The sequence below is a fragment of the Melozone crissalis genome, unplaced genomic scaffold (genome assembly GCF_028551555.1).
Source record: "Melozone crissalis strain CALT ecotype California unplaced genomic scaffold, PUWL_Pcris_2 ptg000006l_1, whole genome shotgun sequence".
Taxonomy (NCBI): domain Eukaryota; kingdom Metazoa; phylum Chordata; class Aves; order Passeriformes; family Passerellidae; genus Melozone; species Melozone crissalis.
In genome coordinates, this window is record NW_026535784.1 from 29785102 (window position 1) to 29805667 (window position 20566).

Sequence of the window (20566 nt, forward strand, 5' to 3'; positions counted from 1 at the left end):
TGTCATAGAAGAAAGTCGCCCTTTTGCGCAGCAGTTATCCAATGTCTACTTTACTATACTGTCACTTTTTTGTTTTAAGCTTTTTGTGAAGATCAGCCTTGCTATACTTAGTCATTTCTACATTGTGAAAGGAAACCGTAAGGAAGCAGCAAGGATAGCTGCTGAATTTTATGGAGTTCCTCAAGGACAAGGTATATTTGTATATACTCTGTTATCTCTACTGTTTGGGGATTTGGTTTTTCAGGTAATTACTTATCTGGTAACTTCATTTGCATTCAGTTTTTCAAGTGATATGTGTGAGTGAGGTTTTTGTTCTGTACTTGTTGCTGTGTTTTTTATAAACAAAATTATCTGTAGGAGTGTTGTTAGATTATGTGAGCTTTTTTTTGGTTGTTTTTTTTTTGTTTGGTTGGGTTTTTTTTTAATTAACATTAAGTTGAGAATAAAATTCAAATATCACAGCTAGTTTTCTATTTGGAGAGAGGCCTAGATTTAAGATGCCTGTGTATAAATAAGGTTGCCAAATACTTCCCAATCTGGGACTATTTTCCCAATTGCTCTTAATGTCCCCCCCCAGATTACCATGCATAGTTGAAATTTTCCAAGTTTGGCATATGATTATTTTGCACCACTCTAGTGAAACTAGTCAAAATATTTCTGAAAGTTATGTCTTGATTAGGGTAAGATTTTCATATAGTAATTTTTTTGACAGATATAGTTGTCATATACCTTGAATAAGTTGTCTCTTGGCACATAGCAGGAACCTTAGTAACACTTTGTCAGGTCCAACTTTTGGGCATGTGTGTGGAAACCCTTCAGATTTTACTGGATTGCAAAGCTCTTGTGAAAATTCTTTTTTCTGTTCACGCGAGCAGAACTTTGGCAGAACTGTTGCTCCAAGCTCATTTGTAGTGAGGTACCATTTTCATTGAATTCTTCTTCTGCATTACAGAGCACTCTTTCTTCTAAATTGTGGCATGCTGGCACATGACTGAGCCCTGATTTTGCTCAGCTTGGGATCCCTGCTACCTCGTTTGTCTTTATTATTTTTCCTTATATTCTGGGATGGCATCAAGCTGAGTTAGGCAGTGGAACAGGAAGACTTGTCTTGCCTCTTGCTGCCTTTATCACTCATCCCTAGGTACCACAAATAGGAAGACAAAGCCCAAGTTAAACATAAAGGGAGAAACTATAGAAATAAACCAGAAACAGTTTCAAACTCAAAAGATTTTTTCAATCTTCAATGTCGGGACTAAAGCTAGACATTTTGTGTAGGGGTGTTAAAATTTGCAATCCAGAAAGAAAGGCTAAAATCCTAAAGTAGGAATTAGCTTATTTTGCAGAAGATTTACTTGAGATGGATTTCATCATGTGTTTTCTGCACAAGCTCTGAAACCCAGGGTTTTTACATCTGGGCCTGTTAATGGCACCACTTGAACTACTGTGCATGTGTGTGTGTGTATGTGCAGATACAGGTGTGGGAGGGTGTGGGTGTCGATGTATGTGTTCACTACAGTAGGGTAGGAAGAGCACAGACAGGAATACTTGCAGAGAATGGGAAAGGCGTTACTTGAAGTCAAGAATTCTTTGCCAGAAGCTGCTCGCTAGCTCTAAGGCAGCTCTTTATGGGGAGACCAACACATGAGCTGGGCACAGGAGGAAAGAGACTTGGGAGGAAGTGGACTGAAAGGAACAACGTGCATCAGGCTGGAGAGTGAAATAGTGTTTATGGTGTTACCTGTTGCTGAACCCAGGAATCTGTAATTCGGGCATGTGTCAGAAGTTGCATCTCACACCTAAAGAAATTTTAAGCATTAAGTATTGCTAAGCATTATAGTAACTGGCCAATGCAAAAGATTAAAATCTATCACTCTTGCAAGGTTACTGTTTTGGTGAGGTGGCAGAGGTTTTTATTGATTTAAAGATCAAACATATGCTCGATTTTCTAGTTTTCTGCTTGTTTTATTAAAAGAAAATGGTTTATGCAACTATTTTGTGCTTAAGTTGAACTTTTTACAGTTCAACATCAGTGTGCCACTGTCCAGCTTGCAGTGGTTGGTTCTGGATTTGTAACAGTTGTAAGCACATGTCCAGCTAGTGTTACAGAATCTGCTATTCATCCATTTGTTGGGACTAACAGCAGCAATCCTTGCTCTTTGGGATGCAAATAATTCTCCTCAGAATCATTATTTTATCTTATCTTTTCTGTATTTATTTCTATATCTGTGGAAAGAGGCATGCTAATATCTGAAGTCACAATGTGTTGTGGGATTTGATTTTTTGGTGTTGGTGAAACAGAGGGATGCCTCAGTAGACTTCATGTAATACATGTAACAAAATATCCCGTTAAAAGTGATATCTAAAAGATGTACAACAGGTAACATGAAGTCTGAAACTGCTTGAAACATTACATTGTAAAATTAAATACTGAGTAGCCTCCTAATTAATTATCCATTCTGTGTTTTTTTCTCAAGTAGCAGAGAAACCTTGGCAGAAAAAACACAGCACAAAGAACCACCAAGACAGATAATTAGCCTAGCATCTGTCATTAGCTAATTGAAGTTTAAGTGTTTCAATAAGTAATTCAAATTAGAGGAAATGTTTCTTTTTATTTTCTAGTTTTAACCTGATTACATACTCTCAAAATTCTGTTAGGAATGGTATTTTAGGTTTTCTGTTAATAACAAAAGATTACTATTGCTGTTATAATGGCTTGTCTAGGACAGAGTGCTATAATTTTGAAGAAATAAGAACCTTTGTAAATGTGCTACTAGGCACAGGCATTATTTCATATTTTCTAAATTGACCCCTTGAGTTAAAATAAGTCTTTCTTTTATGAAGTCTGTGTAATTGAGGGTGTTGCAGGTACAGAGAGGTAGTTTTTGGTGGAACTCCTTTTGTCAAACTGAAGGTATAGAGTCAGTTCAGGAACTGAGGCCCAGAGATCATGCATTTCAAGGCTGACTTGCTTTATTTTGTCACTTTTTCTTTATTAAATATAAAGAGACAGCTTTGCCTGTGTCATCTGCTTTGTGTGGTCTTGTTGCTAAATGGGTCATACTTTGTTCCTTAATATTTCAGGGATATTTTTCAATTTCAGTAGTCAGCAATCTACACTCCATTTATCCTTTGGATCTCAAGTGTACATGAATGGCTGGATAATGTCACAGTCATTAATTAGAAATTATTATACTGTTTATGTGACATGGAAATAGAGGAACTAGATCAGTGTTCAGCATCAGCTAAGAACAAAAAAGTGTATGTAAAGGCTCTACTAATTATAGGGCACTTTCATTTGTTTATGGAAATGATGTCTGAGTAAAACATTTCCTGTGTATAGCTCAAAGGTACCTTCAGAGGTAAATTGAGTGCTCTAGGATCAAATATACATGAGTTATCTGGTGAATGCTTGGCTAACCTGTTTTTAAAATGCTTAGTAATAGTGATTTCTGCAGCATCCTTGTGCAACCAATTGCAGGTTTTCTGTTCTCATCACTAAACTGCTTCCCACTTCCCCCAAGGGTGACCTAAATCTGTGTCTCTGCTAACTAAATTAATTAAATATGATTGTTTCTCTCTGTGTATAAGAAGTAATCAATGTAATGACTATTATAATCCATTTTCTTACTTCTGCTGTTTTTTTTCTTTTCTAGAATAAAGTAAAAAGCATTTAATTTAGTCTGTCCTCCTAAGTCTTATTTTCTAGCACCTGGAGTTACTGCAATTGCTCTCCCTTGGACTTGTGCCAGTTCATATATAGTTTACAGACATCTTTACTGATGTATAATTTCCCATGTTAAACAGAGTGCTCCAGCTGAGACTTTATGAGTGTAACCAGGGAACTATTAGTTGTATACAAGTGGAACACTTATGTCATGTGCCATGTATATGGCACCCTGTGTAATACCTCCTGGAATGGTGCTGCCCCCTCAGCAGTAAAGTACTATGGATAGAGGCTGTAGCCTGTTAGCCACATGTTAAAACAAAGTCACTGTATTGTGCATTTGCTTTTTCCTCTCTACATACAGTACTTTGTACTGGCCTTCAGCTAATTTCATGCTGTCTTGGTATCAGACAGTTTCTCTGTTTTACTTTTCTGTTTTGAATTGCTTCTCTCTGAGCAGTTGTAGCATCTACAGTTTAGTGTCATCTAGTGCCTGCATAAAAATAAATACATTATTCTATCATTCACAATATTAAAAGCCTGAATAGCACCAAATGCAGGACAGAACTTTGCAGTCTTTTTTACATTTGCTTAAAGTGAATTGAAGACCTGGGTCCTAATAAGCTATTAGAGTTGGATTATTTTTTTTCAATGAAGTCAGTGTTATTGGTACCATAAAAATTAAATGAAAAAGGGATCCATTCTATTATAAAGGTGCCATTTGCTGAGTTATTTTTAACTCTGGCACTAATTTTGTAAACACTTACTCATATACACTTGCCCCATTGACTTGAAAGGGACTGATTAGTTGTTTGGAGCCAAGTGCTTTCCAATCGGGCACTAGAGCTGTGTTAGAAATAGCTTGTGGTGCCTAGTGTTTCTTTATTTATTGTGTTGAAGGGAACATTTACATATTCATTGCATTTGAAATTTTACAAAAGTCAACATTTTATTGATTTCTTTCTTAATGGGTAAAGATGTAACAAGTGTATATGTTTGCTCCATTTTAAAATCCTGTGCCCTACAAACGGATGCACAAGAATAAACTAACTTGAAAATTAACTTTAGGTATATTTAGCTCCTTAGCAGACTATGTGTAATGACAGTGACCTGCACAGTAACATTTCTTCTTTCACAGTATTTCCAGTTCTGTGAAGAGTTAATAAATCAGCCTTTTGTACAGCTGTTGCTGGATGAACACTGGAGGGTCAAAAGCAGCTTTTAGACTCTGCCTACTATAGCAACTAACAAGTCATATCATGAAAGTGCTCTGTGTATAGGAGCACTGGTTTAGAGCTTCAGATGAGTTTTATAGTATAGTTGCTTTAGGATGTGGTAGTAGTGCTGTGGCATGAAGTGATTTCAAAGTTTGTGGATCAAATCTAAAGAATTAATAAATTATCAGATGTTTTGTGTCTGTAAGATATAAATTCTGCCAAAAAATACTGGTAAGATCTTGGTTTGTATGAAAGAGCCTATACTTTGTTACTAAAGATAACCTTACAGAAGGAGGCATAGTTCCCACTCATAAACATTTTTATAAGGCAGAAGGTGTCTATTTTATCAAAAGTAAACCTGATACTCAGTAAGTGTCTAAATTATCTACAAGCAGAAAGTGATAGAGAGGAACCTTCTTACGAAAAAATATGCAGAGGTTAACATAGCATAAACAGCAAAGAGTCACGTACATATACAGATACCTGGGGTCTGATAGACAAGCCAAGTTATTCTGAGAATGTAAAATGATTTGTCTTAAATATCGTATTTTTTAATTATGTCACCTATCTTCACAAAAATTTGTGTAAAATTTCACTTTATCCATAAGTGTGTGCGTTAAAGTTACTTGAAAGCAGAAATTGTGCTTCTGGTATGCTTCTTAAAATACATTCTGACTTTGCAGAACAGGAGAGGTGAATATGGCCTGGTTTCTTCTAAGGTTAAGAAAGGCTACTCTTGAATGACTGTAGCAAATTCTAAGCTACCCAGCTTTGCTGTATGTGTCTTGATCAGGCATGGTAGGAAAGCTCAGTACACTAGTTAGGCTAAATTAAGCCATCCACGGGATTGTGGTAGTTCAGTCTACTGAGTCTCCATCTTCTCACAGAGACTGGTAAATACTATGAAGTTTTCTGTTTCCTTTTTTCTTGTACACTGAGAACTACTTGGGTTGTTAGTGTACAAGAAAAATACAGCTCATAAATGGACAATAATGTTGTGTTTCACTGTTAGAGATCTACTGTTTGGATGGCTTGTAGTGAATGATTAGAGCAAAGTTTTCATATGTATTTTATCCTAACAAGTTGCAATTGATAATGCCAATCAGCAACAGTTGTTAGGTAGGGAAGATAGGCATGAGGCATTTTCTCAACTTGCATTCCACAGAGGTCACAGTTCTATTAATAAAAGCCATACAAGACCTCTCTTAGCTTCCTGGATACAATGGAGATTCATTTAGCAATGATAGGAATATTGTATGGCATACCTATTCACCATACCACTTGGTGTAAGGCACCACATTTAGCATTTGTTTTTCATTTGCAGCACGTAAGCTAATGGTGTAAAAATGCTTAAGATAGTGTGAATATTCTTTTTTGAAATTTTAGAAGGGTTTTTTTTTTTTTTGATGGAGCTCATCACTTTCTCTTGTATGCCAAATAACTTTGCCTAGTATGACAAATGACTGCCAAAGAGGAGTCATACTGCAGAATAACACCAAAAAGGCACCTTCTTTGAAGGAAGGAAATGACACCACATATTAGATAAATACCAGAACATTCTTTCTTGAAGAATATATTCTGTCTTAAAGAGGTTTTGCTCAGAGTTATATGATGCAACTAAATTGGCATGGCCTTAGCCCTGACTTATTTGCAGCAACAAAGAGCAAGAACATCTTTTGGCAAGCATGTTACTTTTAATTCAGATTTCTCATTTTTTACATCCCTCATCTGAAAGAAAATTTCTGAGGCCACAGAAAAATCTAGTGAATATGTATGCTGGAGCCTGTTTGCATGCTTGCCTCTTGAAAAGAAACTGATATAGCCTGTCATGTGGATTTGTTTGTGGGGTTTGTTTTTTACTCTTCTGTAAATGTGAGGACCTCCTTGAGGTCCACCAGCTGCATTTTTTGGTTGGTTTCATTCAGGTGTGCCTCCTTGAAATGTATTTTTTTTCTGAATGTGGACCTTAACTTTTCACCAGCCTAGGTCCCATTGGCTTGCTTGGAGTGTACACTAAACTCACATGGAAATGCCCTTCATCAATAGATTTCTCTATTTTTCTGTGTGAAATGAAGAGTAAGCTTATGAAATAATAAAAGCACAAAGTGAACATTATGAACTCTGATGTGTCTTAAAACCTGGGGTTTTAAAGGTGCATAGCAATAAGACTGAAAGGCAATCCTGGATCAATCTGTCTGCAAGGCTTTAAAGAGAGCTGGTGTTACAGAAAATATGCAGAAAACTGCAGTATTGGCTTGGGGCAAGCTCAGCTGTACCGTCTGCCCTGGTCTTTCTTGCATTGGTGGGGCATAAGGCAACAGGGGAAGACCAAAATAGCAAAGCTCCCTGAAGGTGATGTTCCTTCCTTCAGCCACTGGATTTTTATGGGCAGGGTATTGCTCTTCACATTCCTCTCTTGTAGGGGATGTTCTCAAACACTTGCAATGCAGGCAAACTGAGTGAACTTCTGCCAGTTAGAGGATGATGGCTTGGGGGGAATTGCATGCCTGAGTACTGAGCTCTGCTCAGGACTGCAGCAATCCTGGCTGGCCATAAATCCTTTGTGGCATGCTGCATCTGTTGCACCAGTGGATGTTACTCTCTGTGCCATGTCTGGAGCCTTTCTGGCAATAGATAGCTCTCTCTCTGTATGGGTATTCTTTCACTGTTATTGACTCAAGATTCTCTCTGGGGTGTCCTTTACCACTCCTATGCTGACTACAGGTTTCATGCCTGTGTCTGTCTTGCTGTCAATATCTGAAGCTCAGGCCTGCTTGGTAACTGATTTGCTTAGGTTCTGCCTCATGACTTCTGTATTTAGTTTAGTTTATATATTAGCAATTTTTCTGTGTTACTGCATGAAGAGTCTGACAGGTACACATTGCAAACAAGCCAAAAAATATAATAAATGTGTCACTGTTCTGTATTTGACTTCTGGGAGACCTGAGACAAAGCCTTTATTGTATCAGAAGTTTAAATATTTTTTCAACCTTTAGTTATGATTCCAGCATCCAAGAACATAAGGTGTAACAACTATAGAAATCTCAGGAGAAGAGGTAGGGAAATTATTGGCTAGACAGCCAGGCTGTTGCCATCATCATCATCATCATCTTCTTCTTCTTCTACTACTACTAGTACTGATTTGGATTTCCAGCTAAGAGACAGTGATGAAATTGTATTAAGAGTACGTAATAGATTATTTTAGAGCTTATAATGGTGTAAAGAAATGTCATTTTATGCTTAAGTAACTAGTGACCATTAAAGCATTCTCTACCTATGTGCTGGTATTTGTTAAGAGGACTGGTTGGTGACCTGGATAATGCCTAAGCTTCTTGTTGCCTGCTAATGACTTTATATCACCATCATACTTGCCATGAAGAATGGCTTGATGCAAGAATCTCTTTAACAGACAAATAAAAAGTTGTTCCAGGCCTTTCCCTGCTCCCCTCCTAGAGCTTTATCCCTGTACTTTCATGGTGCATTTATGTTCCTCGGCATTGAGTTGGCACTGTAAAATGTAACAGTGGCACCACTGTGGCCTTGTAGGATGCTGTTTTTGTCAGAAACCACAGTTCCTCAATCTTTCCTAAAATTTGCTTCATCTTGGCATCTCCTACAGGGAGGAATGTTCAAGATTTCTTCTGGTTTGTTTTTGGCAATGTCAAATAGCAGGCCACTGCTGAGGTACTGGCACTGAGCCACAGGGAGCCTGTTTGTCGTTTCAGCTTCTTGGTTGCAGGGTGTGGATCACATGAGCAGGAAGAATCAGTTTCTAGTCCTGTTCCAGAACTTAGTGTGGCACGTTCCATGCAGTCACTGTGACCCCATAGTAATCCTGGTCATGAAAACAGAGTAACCTGAAAGTTCAGAACAGTTTGGGAAGCAAAGTGGGTCATCAGTTTGCTGTTTTGAGATGGTTGCACACAAAATACTGATCTGTGACATTTGAAAATGGTGCAATTTTGTGCAATTTTTCCTAAGATAAATTACTGTTATACAAGTTTGGACTGTATTGCATTGGACTGCATCATATTTTGAAAAGTCAAGGGGGTTTGGGGTATTGTTGGTTTTATCAACACATTTTTTGTGTGTTACCACAATTGCACCTCTGTTGCCTTAAAAATAGTCTTGAAAATAGAATGAGTTCCCTGCTGAAAGGGAGGAACAAAAATTTACTTCTATTTTCATTCCCACCTGTTAAGAACTGTTGCCCCTTTAAACTCAGAGCTATGTGCTGACATGGAAATGTTGAAACTTTACTCATGTTTCCTTTTATAAAAACCTGGAATAAAAAGATTTTGAGAGTTTCCTTCAACACTTTTTCCTCTGCATTATAAATTTGAACAGAACTAATTATTAATGAAATTTAACATAGTGCTTTATTTAAAGCTTGTATGCTAATTTAGGCCAGAATTCCAAACCTATCAGTAAAGTCCTCTGGTTTCCTTACTGTCAGACTGTAGCATCTGTCCCTTCCCCTGGCTGCTTTTTTGAAGGTAACTGCATTGCTTCCATGAGTAACTGTAATCTAAATGCTGTGCCTAACTGCTTCTTTGCCAAGTCAGGAAAAATAATGGTCAGCTGTGTTTTTTACATGCTTGGACATCTCCTTAGACTTGTGCTAAAGGTTTTCTGGCAGATTTTGGAAGTGTTTGAATGTCTTCTATAGAGAAAAATCTGAAGAACATAATCTCAGGACTAAGCTTAAGTGGTTTTGTAGTTTTGAATGTTAATAGTTTTATTACCAAATGAAGTTGAAAGATACTGATTTTTATTTTGTAGCTGATGTAGTCCAGGGCATAAATGAGAACGATCACGTAGCAAATCCATGTCAGAGGTGGAACTGAAGTAGCACAGTCTTCAGCCTTACTCCATGGTTTTAGCCATGTTTATTCCCTCATCTCAACTATATTTTTAAAATAATTTTGGATTATTTTTGATGCCATTTTAGCTTTTTCTTTTTTAATTCTTGTATTTATGAACTGTTTTAATAGGACTTTTAAATGTTTTTTGCCTGGAGGTTGAATGGTTGGGCCTAGCAGAATTTAGCGAAAAGTTCCTTCTGCAGCCCTGAACTGGATAAGCTTTGCCTTTTTTAAAGCACAAAAATGCATATTGTTTTATTGTTCTCTAGAGTATTCAAAGTAACTCTATGACTGGCAAACATCTATGGAATATCTCTGTCTAATGGAGATACTTTTCCTACAAGCCATGCTTTGGAGATGGAGGGATTTGGGGGTGCTCTAACTGCATGGGGAGCTCCTTGTTTCCTGGCAGTTGTCTGCAGAAGAGGGCAGGTGATGCTGGCTCCTGTGGGGCTCTGCCTCTTTGAAGCCATGGCAGCTGCCTCTGTACCTGCTGCTTTCCTTGCTCCTGCCAGCCACACCTCCCCGACAAGGAAGAGAGAACAGAGGCTGGAATCAGTGTGGGAAGCATTTGTATGAAGTGCTTCCAGGTGTGTACCACTCCTGTAGAAAGATGCAGATTCATTCTCAGCTGACAACCTCACCCACAAAACTCCTACAAAAAAATGTAGATTTTTTTCTTGCCAGACCACTGTCAATTCCTGATCTGCAGTCCCAGATGCTTTACTTAATTCTGATCCTCACCACTTTCTACTGAGAGTCCTGGAATTCTATTCCAGATGGAAACTTAAAACTGACATGAGCCTCAGAGCCATGGCAAGCACAGAAACTGTCGGTTTATTTCTCACAGGAGAATAATGCTGGTATCTTCCTGCACAGGCACATGTTACATGTCCCTAGTATGCTCTCCTGTTAATTGCCCTCCCAATATTTATTTACTTGGAAGAAAGCATAATTCTAGTATTTAAGTGATATATTTATAATGTCCTGTTTATAATGAGCCGTTTTGTGAAAGTTCTGTTTCAGATTTACATGCAGAGATTTGATATGTTGAAGTGTTTATTTCAGCCTGGGAGATATTCTGGTTTGTTCAGCTAGATAAAACCCGAGGAAAACAGTTGTCTGAAGGCAGCCCAATGTCTGTGAGAGTGCTGTTTTGTTCTGTCTTGTGAGAAGAACAGTAGCCCACCTGCTTCTGTTCTGTAAAGGGTGTAGCACTATTCCAAGTGAGGCAGTTCTCATGTGCTGCAATTTCAAGGTAAAATTTGCAGCTGCTCCTCCTTCTTCCCCTCGCCCTATCTATCTATAATCTTGCCTCTGATTTTCTCCTAAAGAAAACCAAGAGTGATGTAGAAAATTTCATTAAATATCTGAGCATTATTTCAGAATTTTAGGGATTAAGTTTTGTCAGGTACCTGAAAAAATAGTATTAGTGAAACTCAGTAATGTTGATTTGCTTGTTAAAAATTTATAAGTGGCTACTTTATATATCTGTAGAGGAGAATAATGAGGAAATACTACAAGGAAATGCTGGGGAGGTAAAGGCGACATTTTAACATATTTTTATTACAGAGAAATCATTGTCTTTTACTCTGATGCAATTTTATCATGGATTGCTTCTCTTTGCAGATTTCTGTTGTATAGTATCAGCCTGATACATAGTAATGAACAAAACATTCTAGCACTCTTTGCTTGGTTTTGTTGCTGTTTCTAAAAAATATTGATCGGTGCTTCTTCTGGGAAGACTACAGCCTTACTTTCACAATGGGATCAGACTTTCAAAATAATTTTTCTTTAGTCAAAACATGCCTTTATTCAGGATTTAGTTTCATTGACATTTGTAGGATAACTTAAAAAAAAAACAAAACCAAGAAACAAACCACAGAAAATCAGGAGTGTTTCAAAATTTCATGGGTTCTCCTGAATTCTAAAATCACTCTTTACTGCACATTACATATCAGTAAAACCTGATGCAGTAATAATTGTTGTTACTATTATTAAAAGATAGAATATTTTTGGGTTTCTGTTTTAGGCTGCTTGGTATTCAAGCAGCAAAACATTTGAATGCTTATGCTTTAGGAATCTGTTTCTTTTTTGTGTTAAATGATTAAAAAATTAACACCTTCTTTCCATTTAAATCATGTAAATAGTTAAGACTCATGCTGTAGCTAAGCTGATTCTTTCTCTGTTTTAAAAATAGAAAATGCTGGAGCAGTCCTTCCCTTCCCCCACTCTGTAGTCACTAGTCCCAGCTAGTAAATGTTACTGAATGGATTTCAGTGTTGTGGCCATTCTACAGTAAGTACAGCAAGATCCTTTGTGAGAAAGCGAAAGGAGGAAAAAAGGTGCTAGAGATCATTTGTGGATGTTCGTCAGAGCAGAGCACCTGCACCAATGACAGACAGGCTTTCCTCGAGAAAGAGATCATGACAACAAACACTGCTGTGCAGAGGAGCCAGAATCTCCCCAAAAGACGCCTAGAAAGTGTAGGGGAGTGCCCTGCAAAACGGAAAGCTGGCTGGGGCATTCTGACCAGCCAAGGTTAGTACAGCAGCCATTTCACAAACCGGTACTGAAATATGCTAAGCTGACCCAATTTATGATGGTCTAGCTATAAAACTGATTTTTGGTTTTTTAGGTTTTTTTTCGAGCTGTAATGTAAATGCATGCTTTTGTTAGTGGGACTTTATTGTCTTGCATGGGTTAACACGAGGGTACTGAGGCTATTTTCGTTCTTTCTGCTCTCTTATCAGCTGATCTAAAATACCATTTCTTGTTTATCTGCCCTATTTGTTTTATGCAAGTGTTTAAGGCTTGACTTACCCTGACTTTTGGTGTCCTGTCACAAGGTAACTGGATACTAAAGATTAATTGTTTACTATGGGGAACCAGGGAATGAAAGGAGGGGGAGGAGTAAACTTTACATATAACTTTATGTGTAAGGAGTCTATGGATAGCTGAAATAGAAGGCAATAGAGGAATACAGGTGACTGAATTATTGTCCTGTACCAAGATACTAAGGACAAAATATAATTGTGAGGCTTTCCATAGAGAAGTACTTAGGAGGTTTTTAAGTTGCTGAACACTGACATTTTCAACAATGAGGAATAAACTCTGTTAGAAGTGTTTAGGACTCCTATTGCCTGTGCCATATTTTCCTATAATTTTTTTCCATAGTCCAAGTGTGTAAAAGGGAGCTTTGAATAATTGCAAGAGTGTTAAGAGGAATTTTTTTGAAAGAGTGATCATAATTCCATGATTTAATATTGATGATATCGTAAGGTTTAGAGTGAAACAGAATAAGAAATGAAGGAAGTCAAGCTTGAAATTCATGATCATATGATATAAAATAAAAAGATGGAAATGTTAAAATATTCAATGAAAGTAGTAGACAGGAGTGAGTTGATATGTTTTACATAAAGGAACTGTGAATTTACCATGTAAAATAGGGTTTAGCTATATGTTAGCTAGATTCTTAAAATATATTCTTATTCTTAAAATACCTTTGATGATTTCCAGTATTGACAGTTTTAGAATGAAGCAATATTCAATAATTTAAGCACGTTTCCTTATCTTCCAAGTAACCATTTGAATGCAATGATACTGTATGATTGCATTTATTCATCAGTTTTAATATGCAGAGCACCTTTTGCCCTCATGTTTTTCACTGTTTGGGCTAAGATTTCCTGACCTAAAGAAACTTTTATTTATGGTCATTTTAGCTCTTTAGGTCAGTATTTTCAAAAAAAAACTTGGACAATATCCCTCAGCTGAAAAGAAATTTCACAAGAGTTTATCAGTGTTAGTACTAGCCACTCCATTGTATGGTTGAAGGTTAGGCTCTCTTGTTACTCTTACAAAGAAATAGCCACAATTACTCTAGTTTTGAAATTCTCAGAATCTAAGTAAAATATGGAAACTAAAATTTTCTGTATAATCCATCTTAACAGGGTCTAGCTACTTAGAGCCTCTTTTTAATTGCCATGCTGGGAATATACATTTCTTGATAGGCATCCTGAAGTACTGAGAGACCTGTGTTGCATTTAAAGCTTCTGATTGTTGCAGTGCACTTGAATAGCAAATATATCTTCTATAAACTCTGAAGGATGCTTTTTTTCCTTCCTCTCTATTTCATCTATGCAGGTATCCAAACCTGACTTGGCTCTACAGGCACCCTTGCAGAGCAAAGGGAGAGAAAGTCATACTGCAATGCAGTCTGTAATTAAATAGGCAGATTGGAAAATGGACTGCAAGTGATGCAGAGGATGAAATATATCATAAGATTGGATAGAAGGGTGAAAGGATAGAGTCAAAATGGGAAAAGGCCTTCAGCCTGCTGACTTGAGGGGCTACAACTCCAAAATCTCATGGATGTGACAAAAATTACACACGGCACACATTTGCTGCACAAATGCTTTCTGTTTATAAGATTTAGGATTAGGCCCTGGGCTGCATTCACTCTCAGGCAGGCTGGGAAAATGCAGAGAATTCTCAGCAGTTTGGGGAAAATTGTTTGTACTCTTGATTAAGACTGAGACTGTGTTTGAGGAGCAAAATTATTCCAGACTTTAATCTTCAGAGTCTGAACTCAGCTCAGAATGTCCATAGGCATTTTCTGTCACCTTCTAGTTGGGAAGGGGACTGAAAAACCCTTACTTTGTTTTAGTGACTTGTCCAAGGAAATAATAACAGCCAAAGAATATTACCAGCTGCTTCTCCTACTCAAGTCATATCTGATTAGGATCTAATAGATTACTGAATTTGGAGATTTATCTGATTTTACATCTTGACATTCTAGCTAGGACATACAAGCTACTTTAGGTTAGAAAAACATCCAGACAGTTGTTGATGCTTCAGGAAGATGGAAACACAACCTGTGCATGAGCAATGGATGTGGAGCTGTGGCTGTGCTTTCATGTGACACGAGAAGGGGCCTGACACACTCCTTCCCACACATGCAAGGCTGAGCACAGACACCAGTGACTGCTGCTGCTCCCACCATTGCCATTGCCATCATCTTCACATGGCTTAATGTTAATTCTGTTGGGAACCAAGCAAGCTGTGTTTGGAAATTGCTGTTGTGTCATTCTAGGCTTTTTTGTAGAGTTCAGTGGCTTGTGTTTCTGTGGGAAAAGTATGCAAAAGTGCAATGCCAAACACTCAAAATGTTACCTGTGCCACCCTGATTTGACCATTCAGTGCATTATAGCCCAGTACTTGACAGCCCAGTCACATGCTGTACTCTTCCACAAAGCCCCAGCCTCCTTAGCTGTGCTCCTCCTCCAACATGAATGATGTTCTGAATATGCATTAGTTTTATAGTCAAAAAAAACATACGCAATGTTCTGCTGTTTGATGCAAAGGTTAGAATCATGCGGTGAATGGTAGGGAGAAAGGGTTAGTGTTTTAATGTCCTTAAAAGTAAATTCCATTCTTGTCTTTGGAACCTATGTGTTTTAAGACCAGTCACCTAATGTAAAAGTTTTTTGGCTGATCATGGTTATTATTATCTAAAACTGAAATTTCAGATGCTCAGAGCTCTCATAACCATAATTAAACTGTGCTTTTAGTGTGCACTCTAATGTTTAAGAACAAAAAAAAAAAGCTGTTAGAATGGTTTTATAATTCAAGCATCAAAACTCTGTCTTTTAGTTCTTTAGTTATAAAATAGCATGAATGAATGATCCGATATAGCTTCAGCAGGGGAGTTGAAGTATTCTTTTATCATTGGGACAGTACCATGAAAAAGGCAGTAGAAAATCAACAATGTTACAGTGAGTTTGTAGTTTGGATGACATGTCTTAAAGAGATCCTGCTAGACATGGAGATAAAAAAAAATTTGAATACCAACTCATTCACTGAATGCAACACTGGAATGGCAAAACTAATGTGTCATATGGTGCAGGTGCTGTTAGACACAGAACTGTGTGGGAAAGCTTTGTATGGCTTTTAGGAGTAGGCAATTGCTAGCATTTACCTTTGGAATGAAGCCCCCAGTTTGTAGATTTAAAGTCTACATTATGATAAACAATAGAAATTTATCATAATGTAGTATACTGGTTTGAATCAATCAAGTTTTCATTGTTTGTATACATATATGCATATATATATATATGTACACTGTTATATAGTTACATTGTTAGAGAATTTTCATATTACTTGAAACATTGAAATGACATATGTAAATACCACTTTAATGACATCTTCTCTTTCAGACATATTTTAATGCTCTCTAGCCTAAATTCTAATTCTCTTGGAGTTCTTCATTGTTGACTGTTTAAACTTCATTTATTAAAAAAAAAGTGACTTTTGTTTTTCTGGTCATATCTAATCATGATAGTTAAGCATCATAGATATATTTCTTAAAGTTTAAATCCTTCACTGAAGATTTTTTAAAATAATTTTCAACATAAAATATCACTTGAGTAGTTGACATGCTTCTTTATCCTACAAGGGATTTAGACAAATGAGTAATTTTATAATCCCACAATAAAAATCTTTTCAAACCTAATTAGATATACAAAATATCAGACACTTTCAACAACTGAGGTGAAGTGATTCTGTTGATCTTGGGACTCTGACGTGCCGGGTTTTTCTCTTTAGTTATTGATCCTGTATGTTGCTTCAGTTGCCAGAAGCTGAAGCACTCAGAATGCATCTTAAAAAATAAAAGGTAACAGCGCTTGTGTAAATACATAGCTTGTGTTGGTTTTGCAGAAATAAATATTAGCTACAATACTTTCCAAATACTCTGTGTTTCTCATCTCCCTGTAATGAGCTGTGTCAGGCTTCTATTTTCAGTTCTTCTTTGATGATAGTGCTTCTTCTGATGACTGGGACTCCATCTGTTTAGCCATAGACCAGTAATTTTTTTAAGTGCTGAGCCCTGGTATAAATACTCTCCCAAAAAGAACTTATTCATTACAGTTCTCCTTTTGAAAATCTAACCTTTAATTTACTTTTTATACTGAGTTGGGGGTTGTTGTTTTGTTCGTTTTTTGGTTGGTTTTTTTTGAGACTTCACAAATTTTTAGAAATGAATACAAAAGGAATTATATGACTGGAGGTAAAGACTGTTGTGAAAATATTTTTACTTAGTATTTTACTACTACAATTATAATTTCAGGAATGACTTCTAGATAATTGCAGGTAAAGGATGTAAAGGAGTGAAGTCTGTAGGGAAATGTGAGGAAAAGAACATTAATGACTTAGAAATGAATCAAAGTCAAGAACTGCAAACCCCTATTTTTGGATGTTTTCACTGCTGAGAATAGCTGTCAATGCCCCAGTTCAAAAACCAAAGAATATTTTAGAACATAATTGAAGGAATAGCGAACTACTAAAAGAAAAACACAGTTCAGGTACAGCTCAACAGCATTTGAAACATGTTCAGAATATCTTTGCTTTTCTTTCTAGATGTATTATGAGTAAGTAGTAAAATAACATAGGGACATTTGGAAGTACTTCCCTTAAAATCTATGTACTGTTACTGATTTTTGAGGACACAAAACTATGTCTTTGCATGAAGTTAAAATAGAAGGAGTTTTTCCTGCAGTTTATTCATGTCAAGGTTTTCTTGATTTCACTGTGAGTTTCTCTTGTGCTGAAATTCCGGTTAATCTGTCTTGGAAAGCCAATGCACAGATACCGGCACTTTGAGAAGTTGTTATGTTAAAGAAAGAAATGTGAAAAACTGACAAAAAAGGGCAGCAGTCCTTTGCCATAAGAAACTGACAGCTTGTACACGCTCATATATTCAAAGCTGTGTTTACTGAAGGCTGGAAGTTCGTATTACAGGGAGCTGCTGATCTTCCAAACATAGCCAGGGTGTTTTAGGAACAGGTCCAACTAGCAATAGCAGGGTTTTTTTTATTATTATTTTAATTTTTTTTATTTTCCAGATTGAAAGAAATGAGTAGGATTTATAATTGCAATTGGCTGGAAGTGCCATGGGGAGATGGAGATTTAGGTATTGTATAATAATTTGCAATTTTTTTTAACTTCAACTGTTAATGCAGTGAATCTATTTCTTCTTTCTTGTTAATGCTTACAAAGCAATGATGCTTTGTAATAGTTTGCCTTTCTGGTAAACTATACATCAGAGAACTTGAAACTAATGTGGCTTCTGTATATAGTTAGAGATACTTTGTATTCAGCATTGTCAGGGGCCATAGGGAATTAATGCATTATCAATTTTGGAGTAGACTATTTTTGCTATTACTGCTATTACAAACACAATGAATGAAAGTGTTTATGTTTCTGCTAATGACTTCTAAGTGAGAGACACTGTAATTTATAGATTAGCAGAAGGCAGTAATCTAGGCAAAGAATTCAAGAACACCTTTGATGTTTATTTATGGTAAATATTTATGTTGAACATATTCTTTTCCCTGTGGTATTTAATGATGAATTACTATGTATTCAACAAGTCATTTGGAATGTGAATTTTCTTTTTCCAGACTTGGTTGGCACAAAATTGTTCTGCAACTTTTTGCTTTTAGATTTTATTTGTAGTAGAGATGATACAAGCATTTTGCATTTTATGGATTTATCAGAAACAGCTGGCTGCTGAATATCTCTGCCTGAAGATAGGGATATAAGGTGGGTCTAGGTGCAAACCAGAGCTTATAACAGGATCTGGCATAATTTGATTATCAAATGTCATTGGAATAATTAAGAGACATTCTTCTGATCAATCCAAGATGGAAGGAGGTGAAGGAAATAAAAGTAGAAAATTGTTGCTTTCAGATCCTACCTGCATCTTTGTTGTGTTTATACATGGCTACAAGAATGTCTGAAATGTAAGTGTATTGAATGAGCATAAAAGCCTCATAACTCTTATGATTTTATAAGATATTTTTCCATAGAATCAGTTCTTTTTTTTCCTTTCCATTGAGTAGGATAAACTGAGAAAGAGATGTTCTCATCTATAGAGACAGAGGGCCAAAATTACCAAAAGCAACTTCTAAATACAGATTTAAATTTGAGGAATTTTTTGCAGCAGCCAGCAGGATAACTTAATGGATCTAATTTATTTGAATTAGAACAACTTGAATGCTCATTCAGATACTACTGCAGAAGAAGAAAAACAGTGATCAAAATACTCAAAGTGATTTCACCCATCCAAACCACAGTACAATAAATCTATCTGAGCTTGTTGGTATGACAAAGAAAATACTGATGATTTGTCAAAATTGGGTCACTTGAAGGTTTCTGAGCTCAAGGGTTTTTTAATGTATAATGGCCCTTAAAATCCCAATCACTTTATGTGTGGAGGGGTTAAGTTGTTTTGTTTGGTGGTGGGGGTTTTTTGTTTTATTTGTTTGTTTTATTTTGTGGGTTTAGCTTGTTTTTTTCTTTTTCTTTTTTTGGTTTGATATTTTTTTTTATTTCAACTATCAGTAAGAATTTCAAAACATTACATTAAATAAACCTGGAGTAAAAAGTACAGGGAGTAATGTGTGTGCATGTATATGTACATGCACACACAGATGACCAGAGCTTAGTGCAAATAATTCTGACAGAGGATTGGAAACTGGATCTTGCCAATAGTCCATCCACTGCCACAGATTAAAGAGTTCAAGGAGCTTCACACATACAGGATACTCTGACATGATAGAAATCCCACAGCGTTTTTAAAAACAGGTTTATAAAACCTTACTGTCATATTTTTAAATTTCTGCAATCAGCTCTGTGTAGTCTTGTGATAGCTTAAATAATCATCTGTGCTTTAGTTTTGCGAAGTTTTTGATCTCAGTAGTATTCAGGAGTGCTGAGTCACAAAGTGCACCATGTTCTCCAAGATGCAGTCATACTTCTCTGTGAGTTTTAGTCTCATTCACCAACACCAGTAGGAAAATTGAGGTTTTATCTACAGTTTCCTATTGAGCACTATTCCATATAATTTAACTAGGCCCTGATTTCTTTTCATGTTGAATATCCTTAAATTTTCCGTCATTCTTGATGTGATTTAAGGGGGTTGTTTATAGTAAACAAAAGTGTACTTTCTGAAACAGGCTAGTGGACAGGAGTCCAATAGGAAACAGAAACAGGGTCTATTTCTGGGGTATAGTTATCTTAGAGCTTAGGCTGGTGACTGCCAGTGATTGAGCAACAGCCTTTGCATTTCAGACTCCTTGCTTTGCCAGTAAATGCAGTGGCTGGCTCTGTAGGCAGTCCCTGCCCATGGCAGAGTCAAACCTGCACGCTTGGAAAAGTCACCTGCCAGTGTTAGCAATTCATCATGCCAGCCTAATTCTCTCTGCATTTCTTCAAGAATTTTGGGCAGCTTGATATAACTCACACAAGTTATTGTATTGGTATTTTACAGTTCTAGTGATTTTGTTCTTAGAGGAATAAATACTGATAATTCGTAATACATTTTGAAGATTTTTTTTCCTTGCACAAACTCTCAAAACTGAATTTTCAAAATTCCTGCCATAAATCAGTATCAGCTCTGGCTGCAGCCTTGGCTGTCTAGAAGGGACTTGTGAGTGTGCAGTCTTGCAGAGGAAAGGGCAGGTCCTTCAGCAAGAGCTTCAGGATTGCTCTGGAAGCTGGGCTGGGAGTTATGGAGGGTTATGTGTGTGAATGCAGGGTTGTTGTTGGGTTACTATTCTTTTTTACCTTTCTCTTTTGAGGGTGATAAATAAATGAAAATTAAGGCCAAAACTTTACAGTAGACATATCTAATTATTTTTAAGCCTAATAGTTTATGGAATGAGAACTTAGACTTTATATCTTCTTTATACTTTTGTAATTTTTTACTGTGATTCTCACTGTATTGCTCTCCTTGCACTTGTGTAGTAGCTTCAGATTAA

General features: G+C 36.7%; 1 protein-coding gene across 3 annotated transcripts in view; it reads left to right on the forward strand.

Moving 5' to 3' along the window:
• ASB5 (ankyrin repeat and SOCS box containing 5) overlaps positions 1 to 20566 on the forward strand; it is a 33659-nt gene that overhangs the window by 5428 nt on the left and 7665 nt on the right. Inside the window, exons 1-2 of one of the 3 annotated variants that reach the window (XM_054292193.1) lie at positions 12207 to 12287; positions 17648 to 17715. In XM_054292193.1, coding sequence (XP_054148168.1) covers positions 17658 to 17715 — 58 coding nt within the window. In that variant the 5' untranslated portion in view covers positions 12207 to 12287; positions 17648 to 17657. Of the gene's footprint in view, positions 1 to 11984; positions 12288 to 17647; positions 17716 to 20566 lie in introns of those variants that run through there. The other 2 variants (XM_054292201.1, XM_054292185.1) reach the window with 2 other exon arrangements.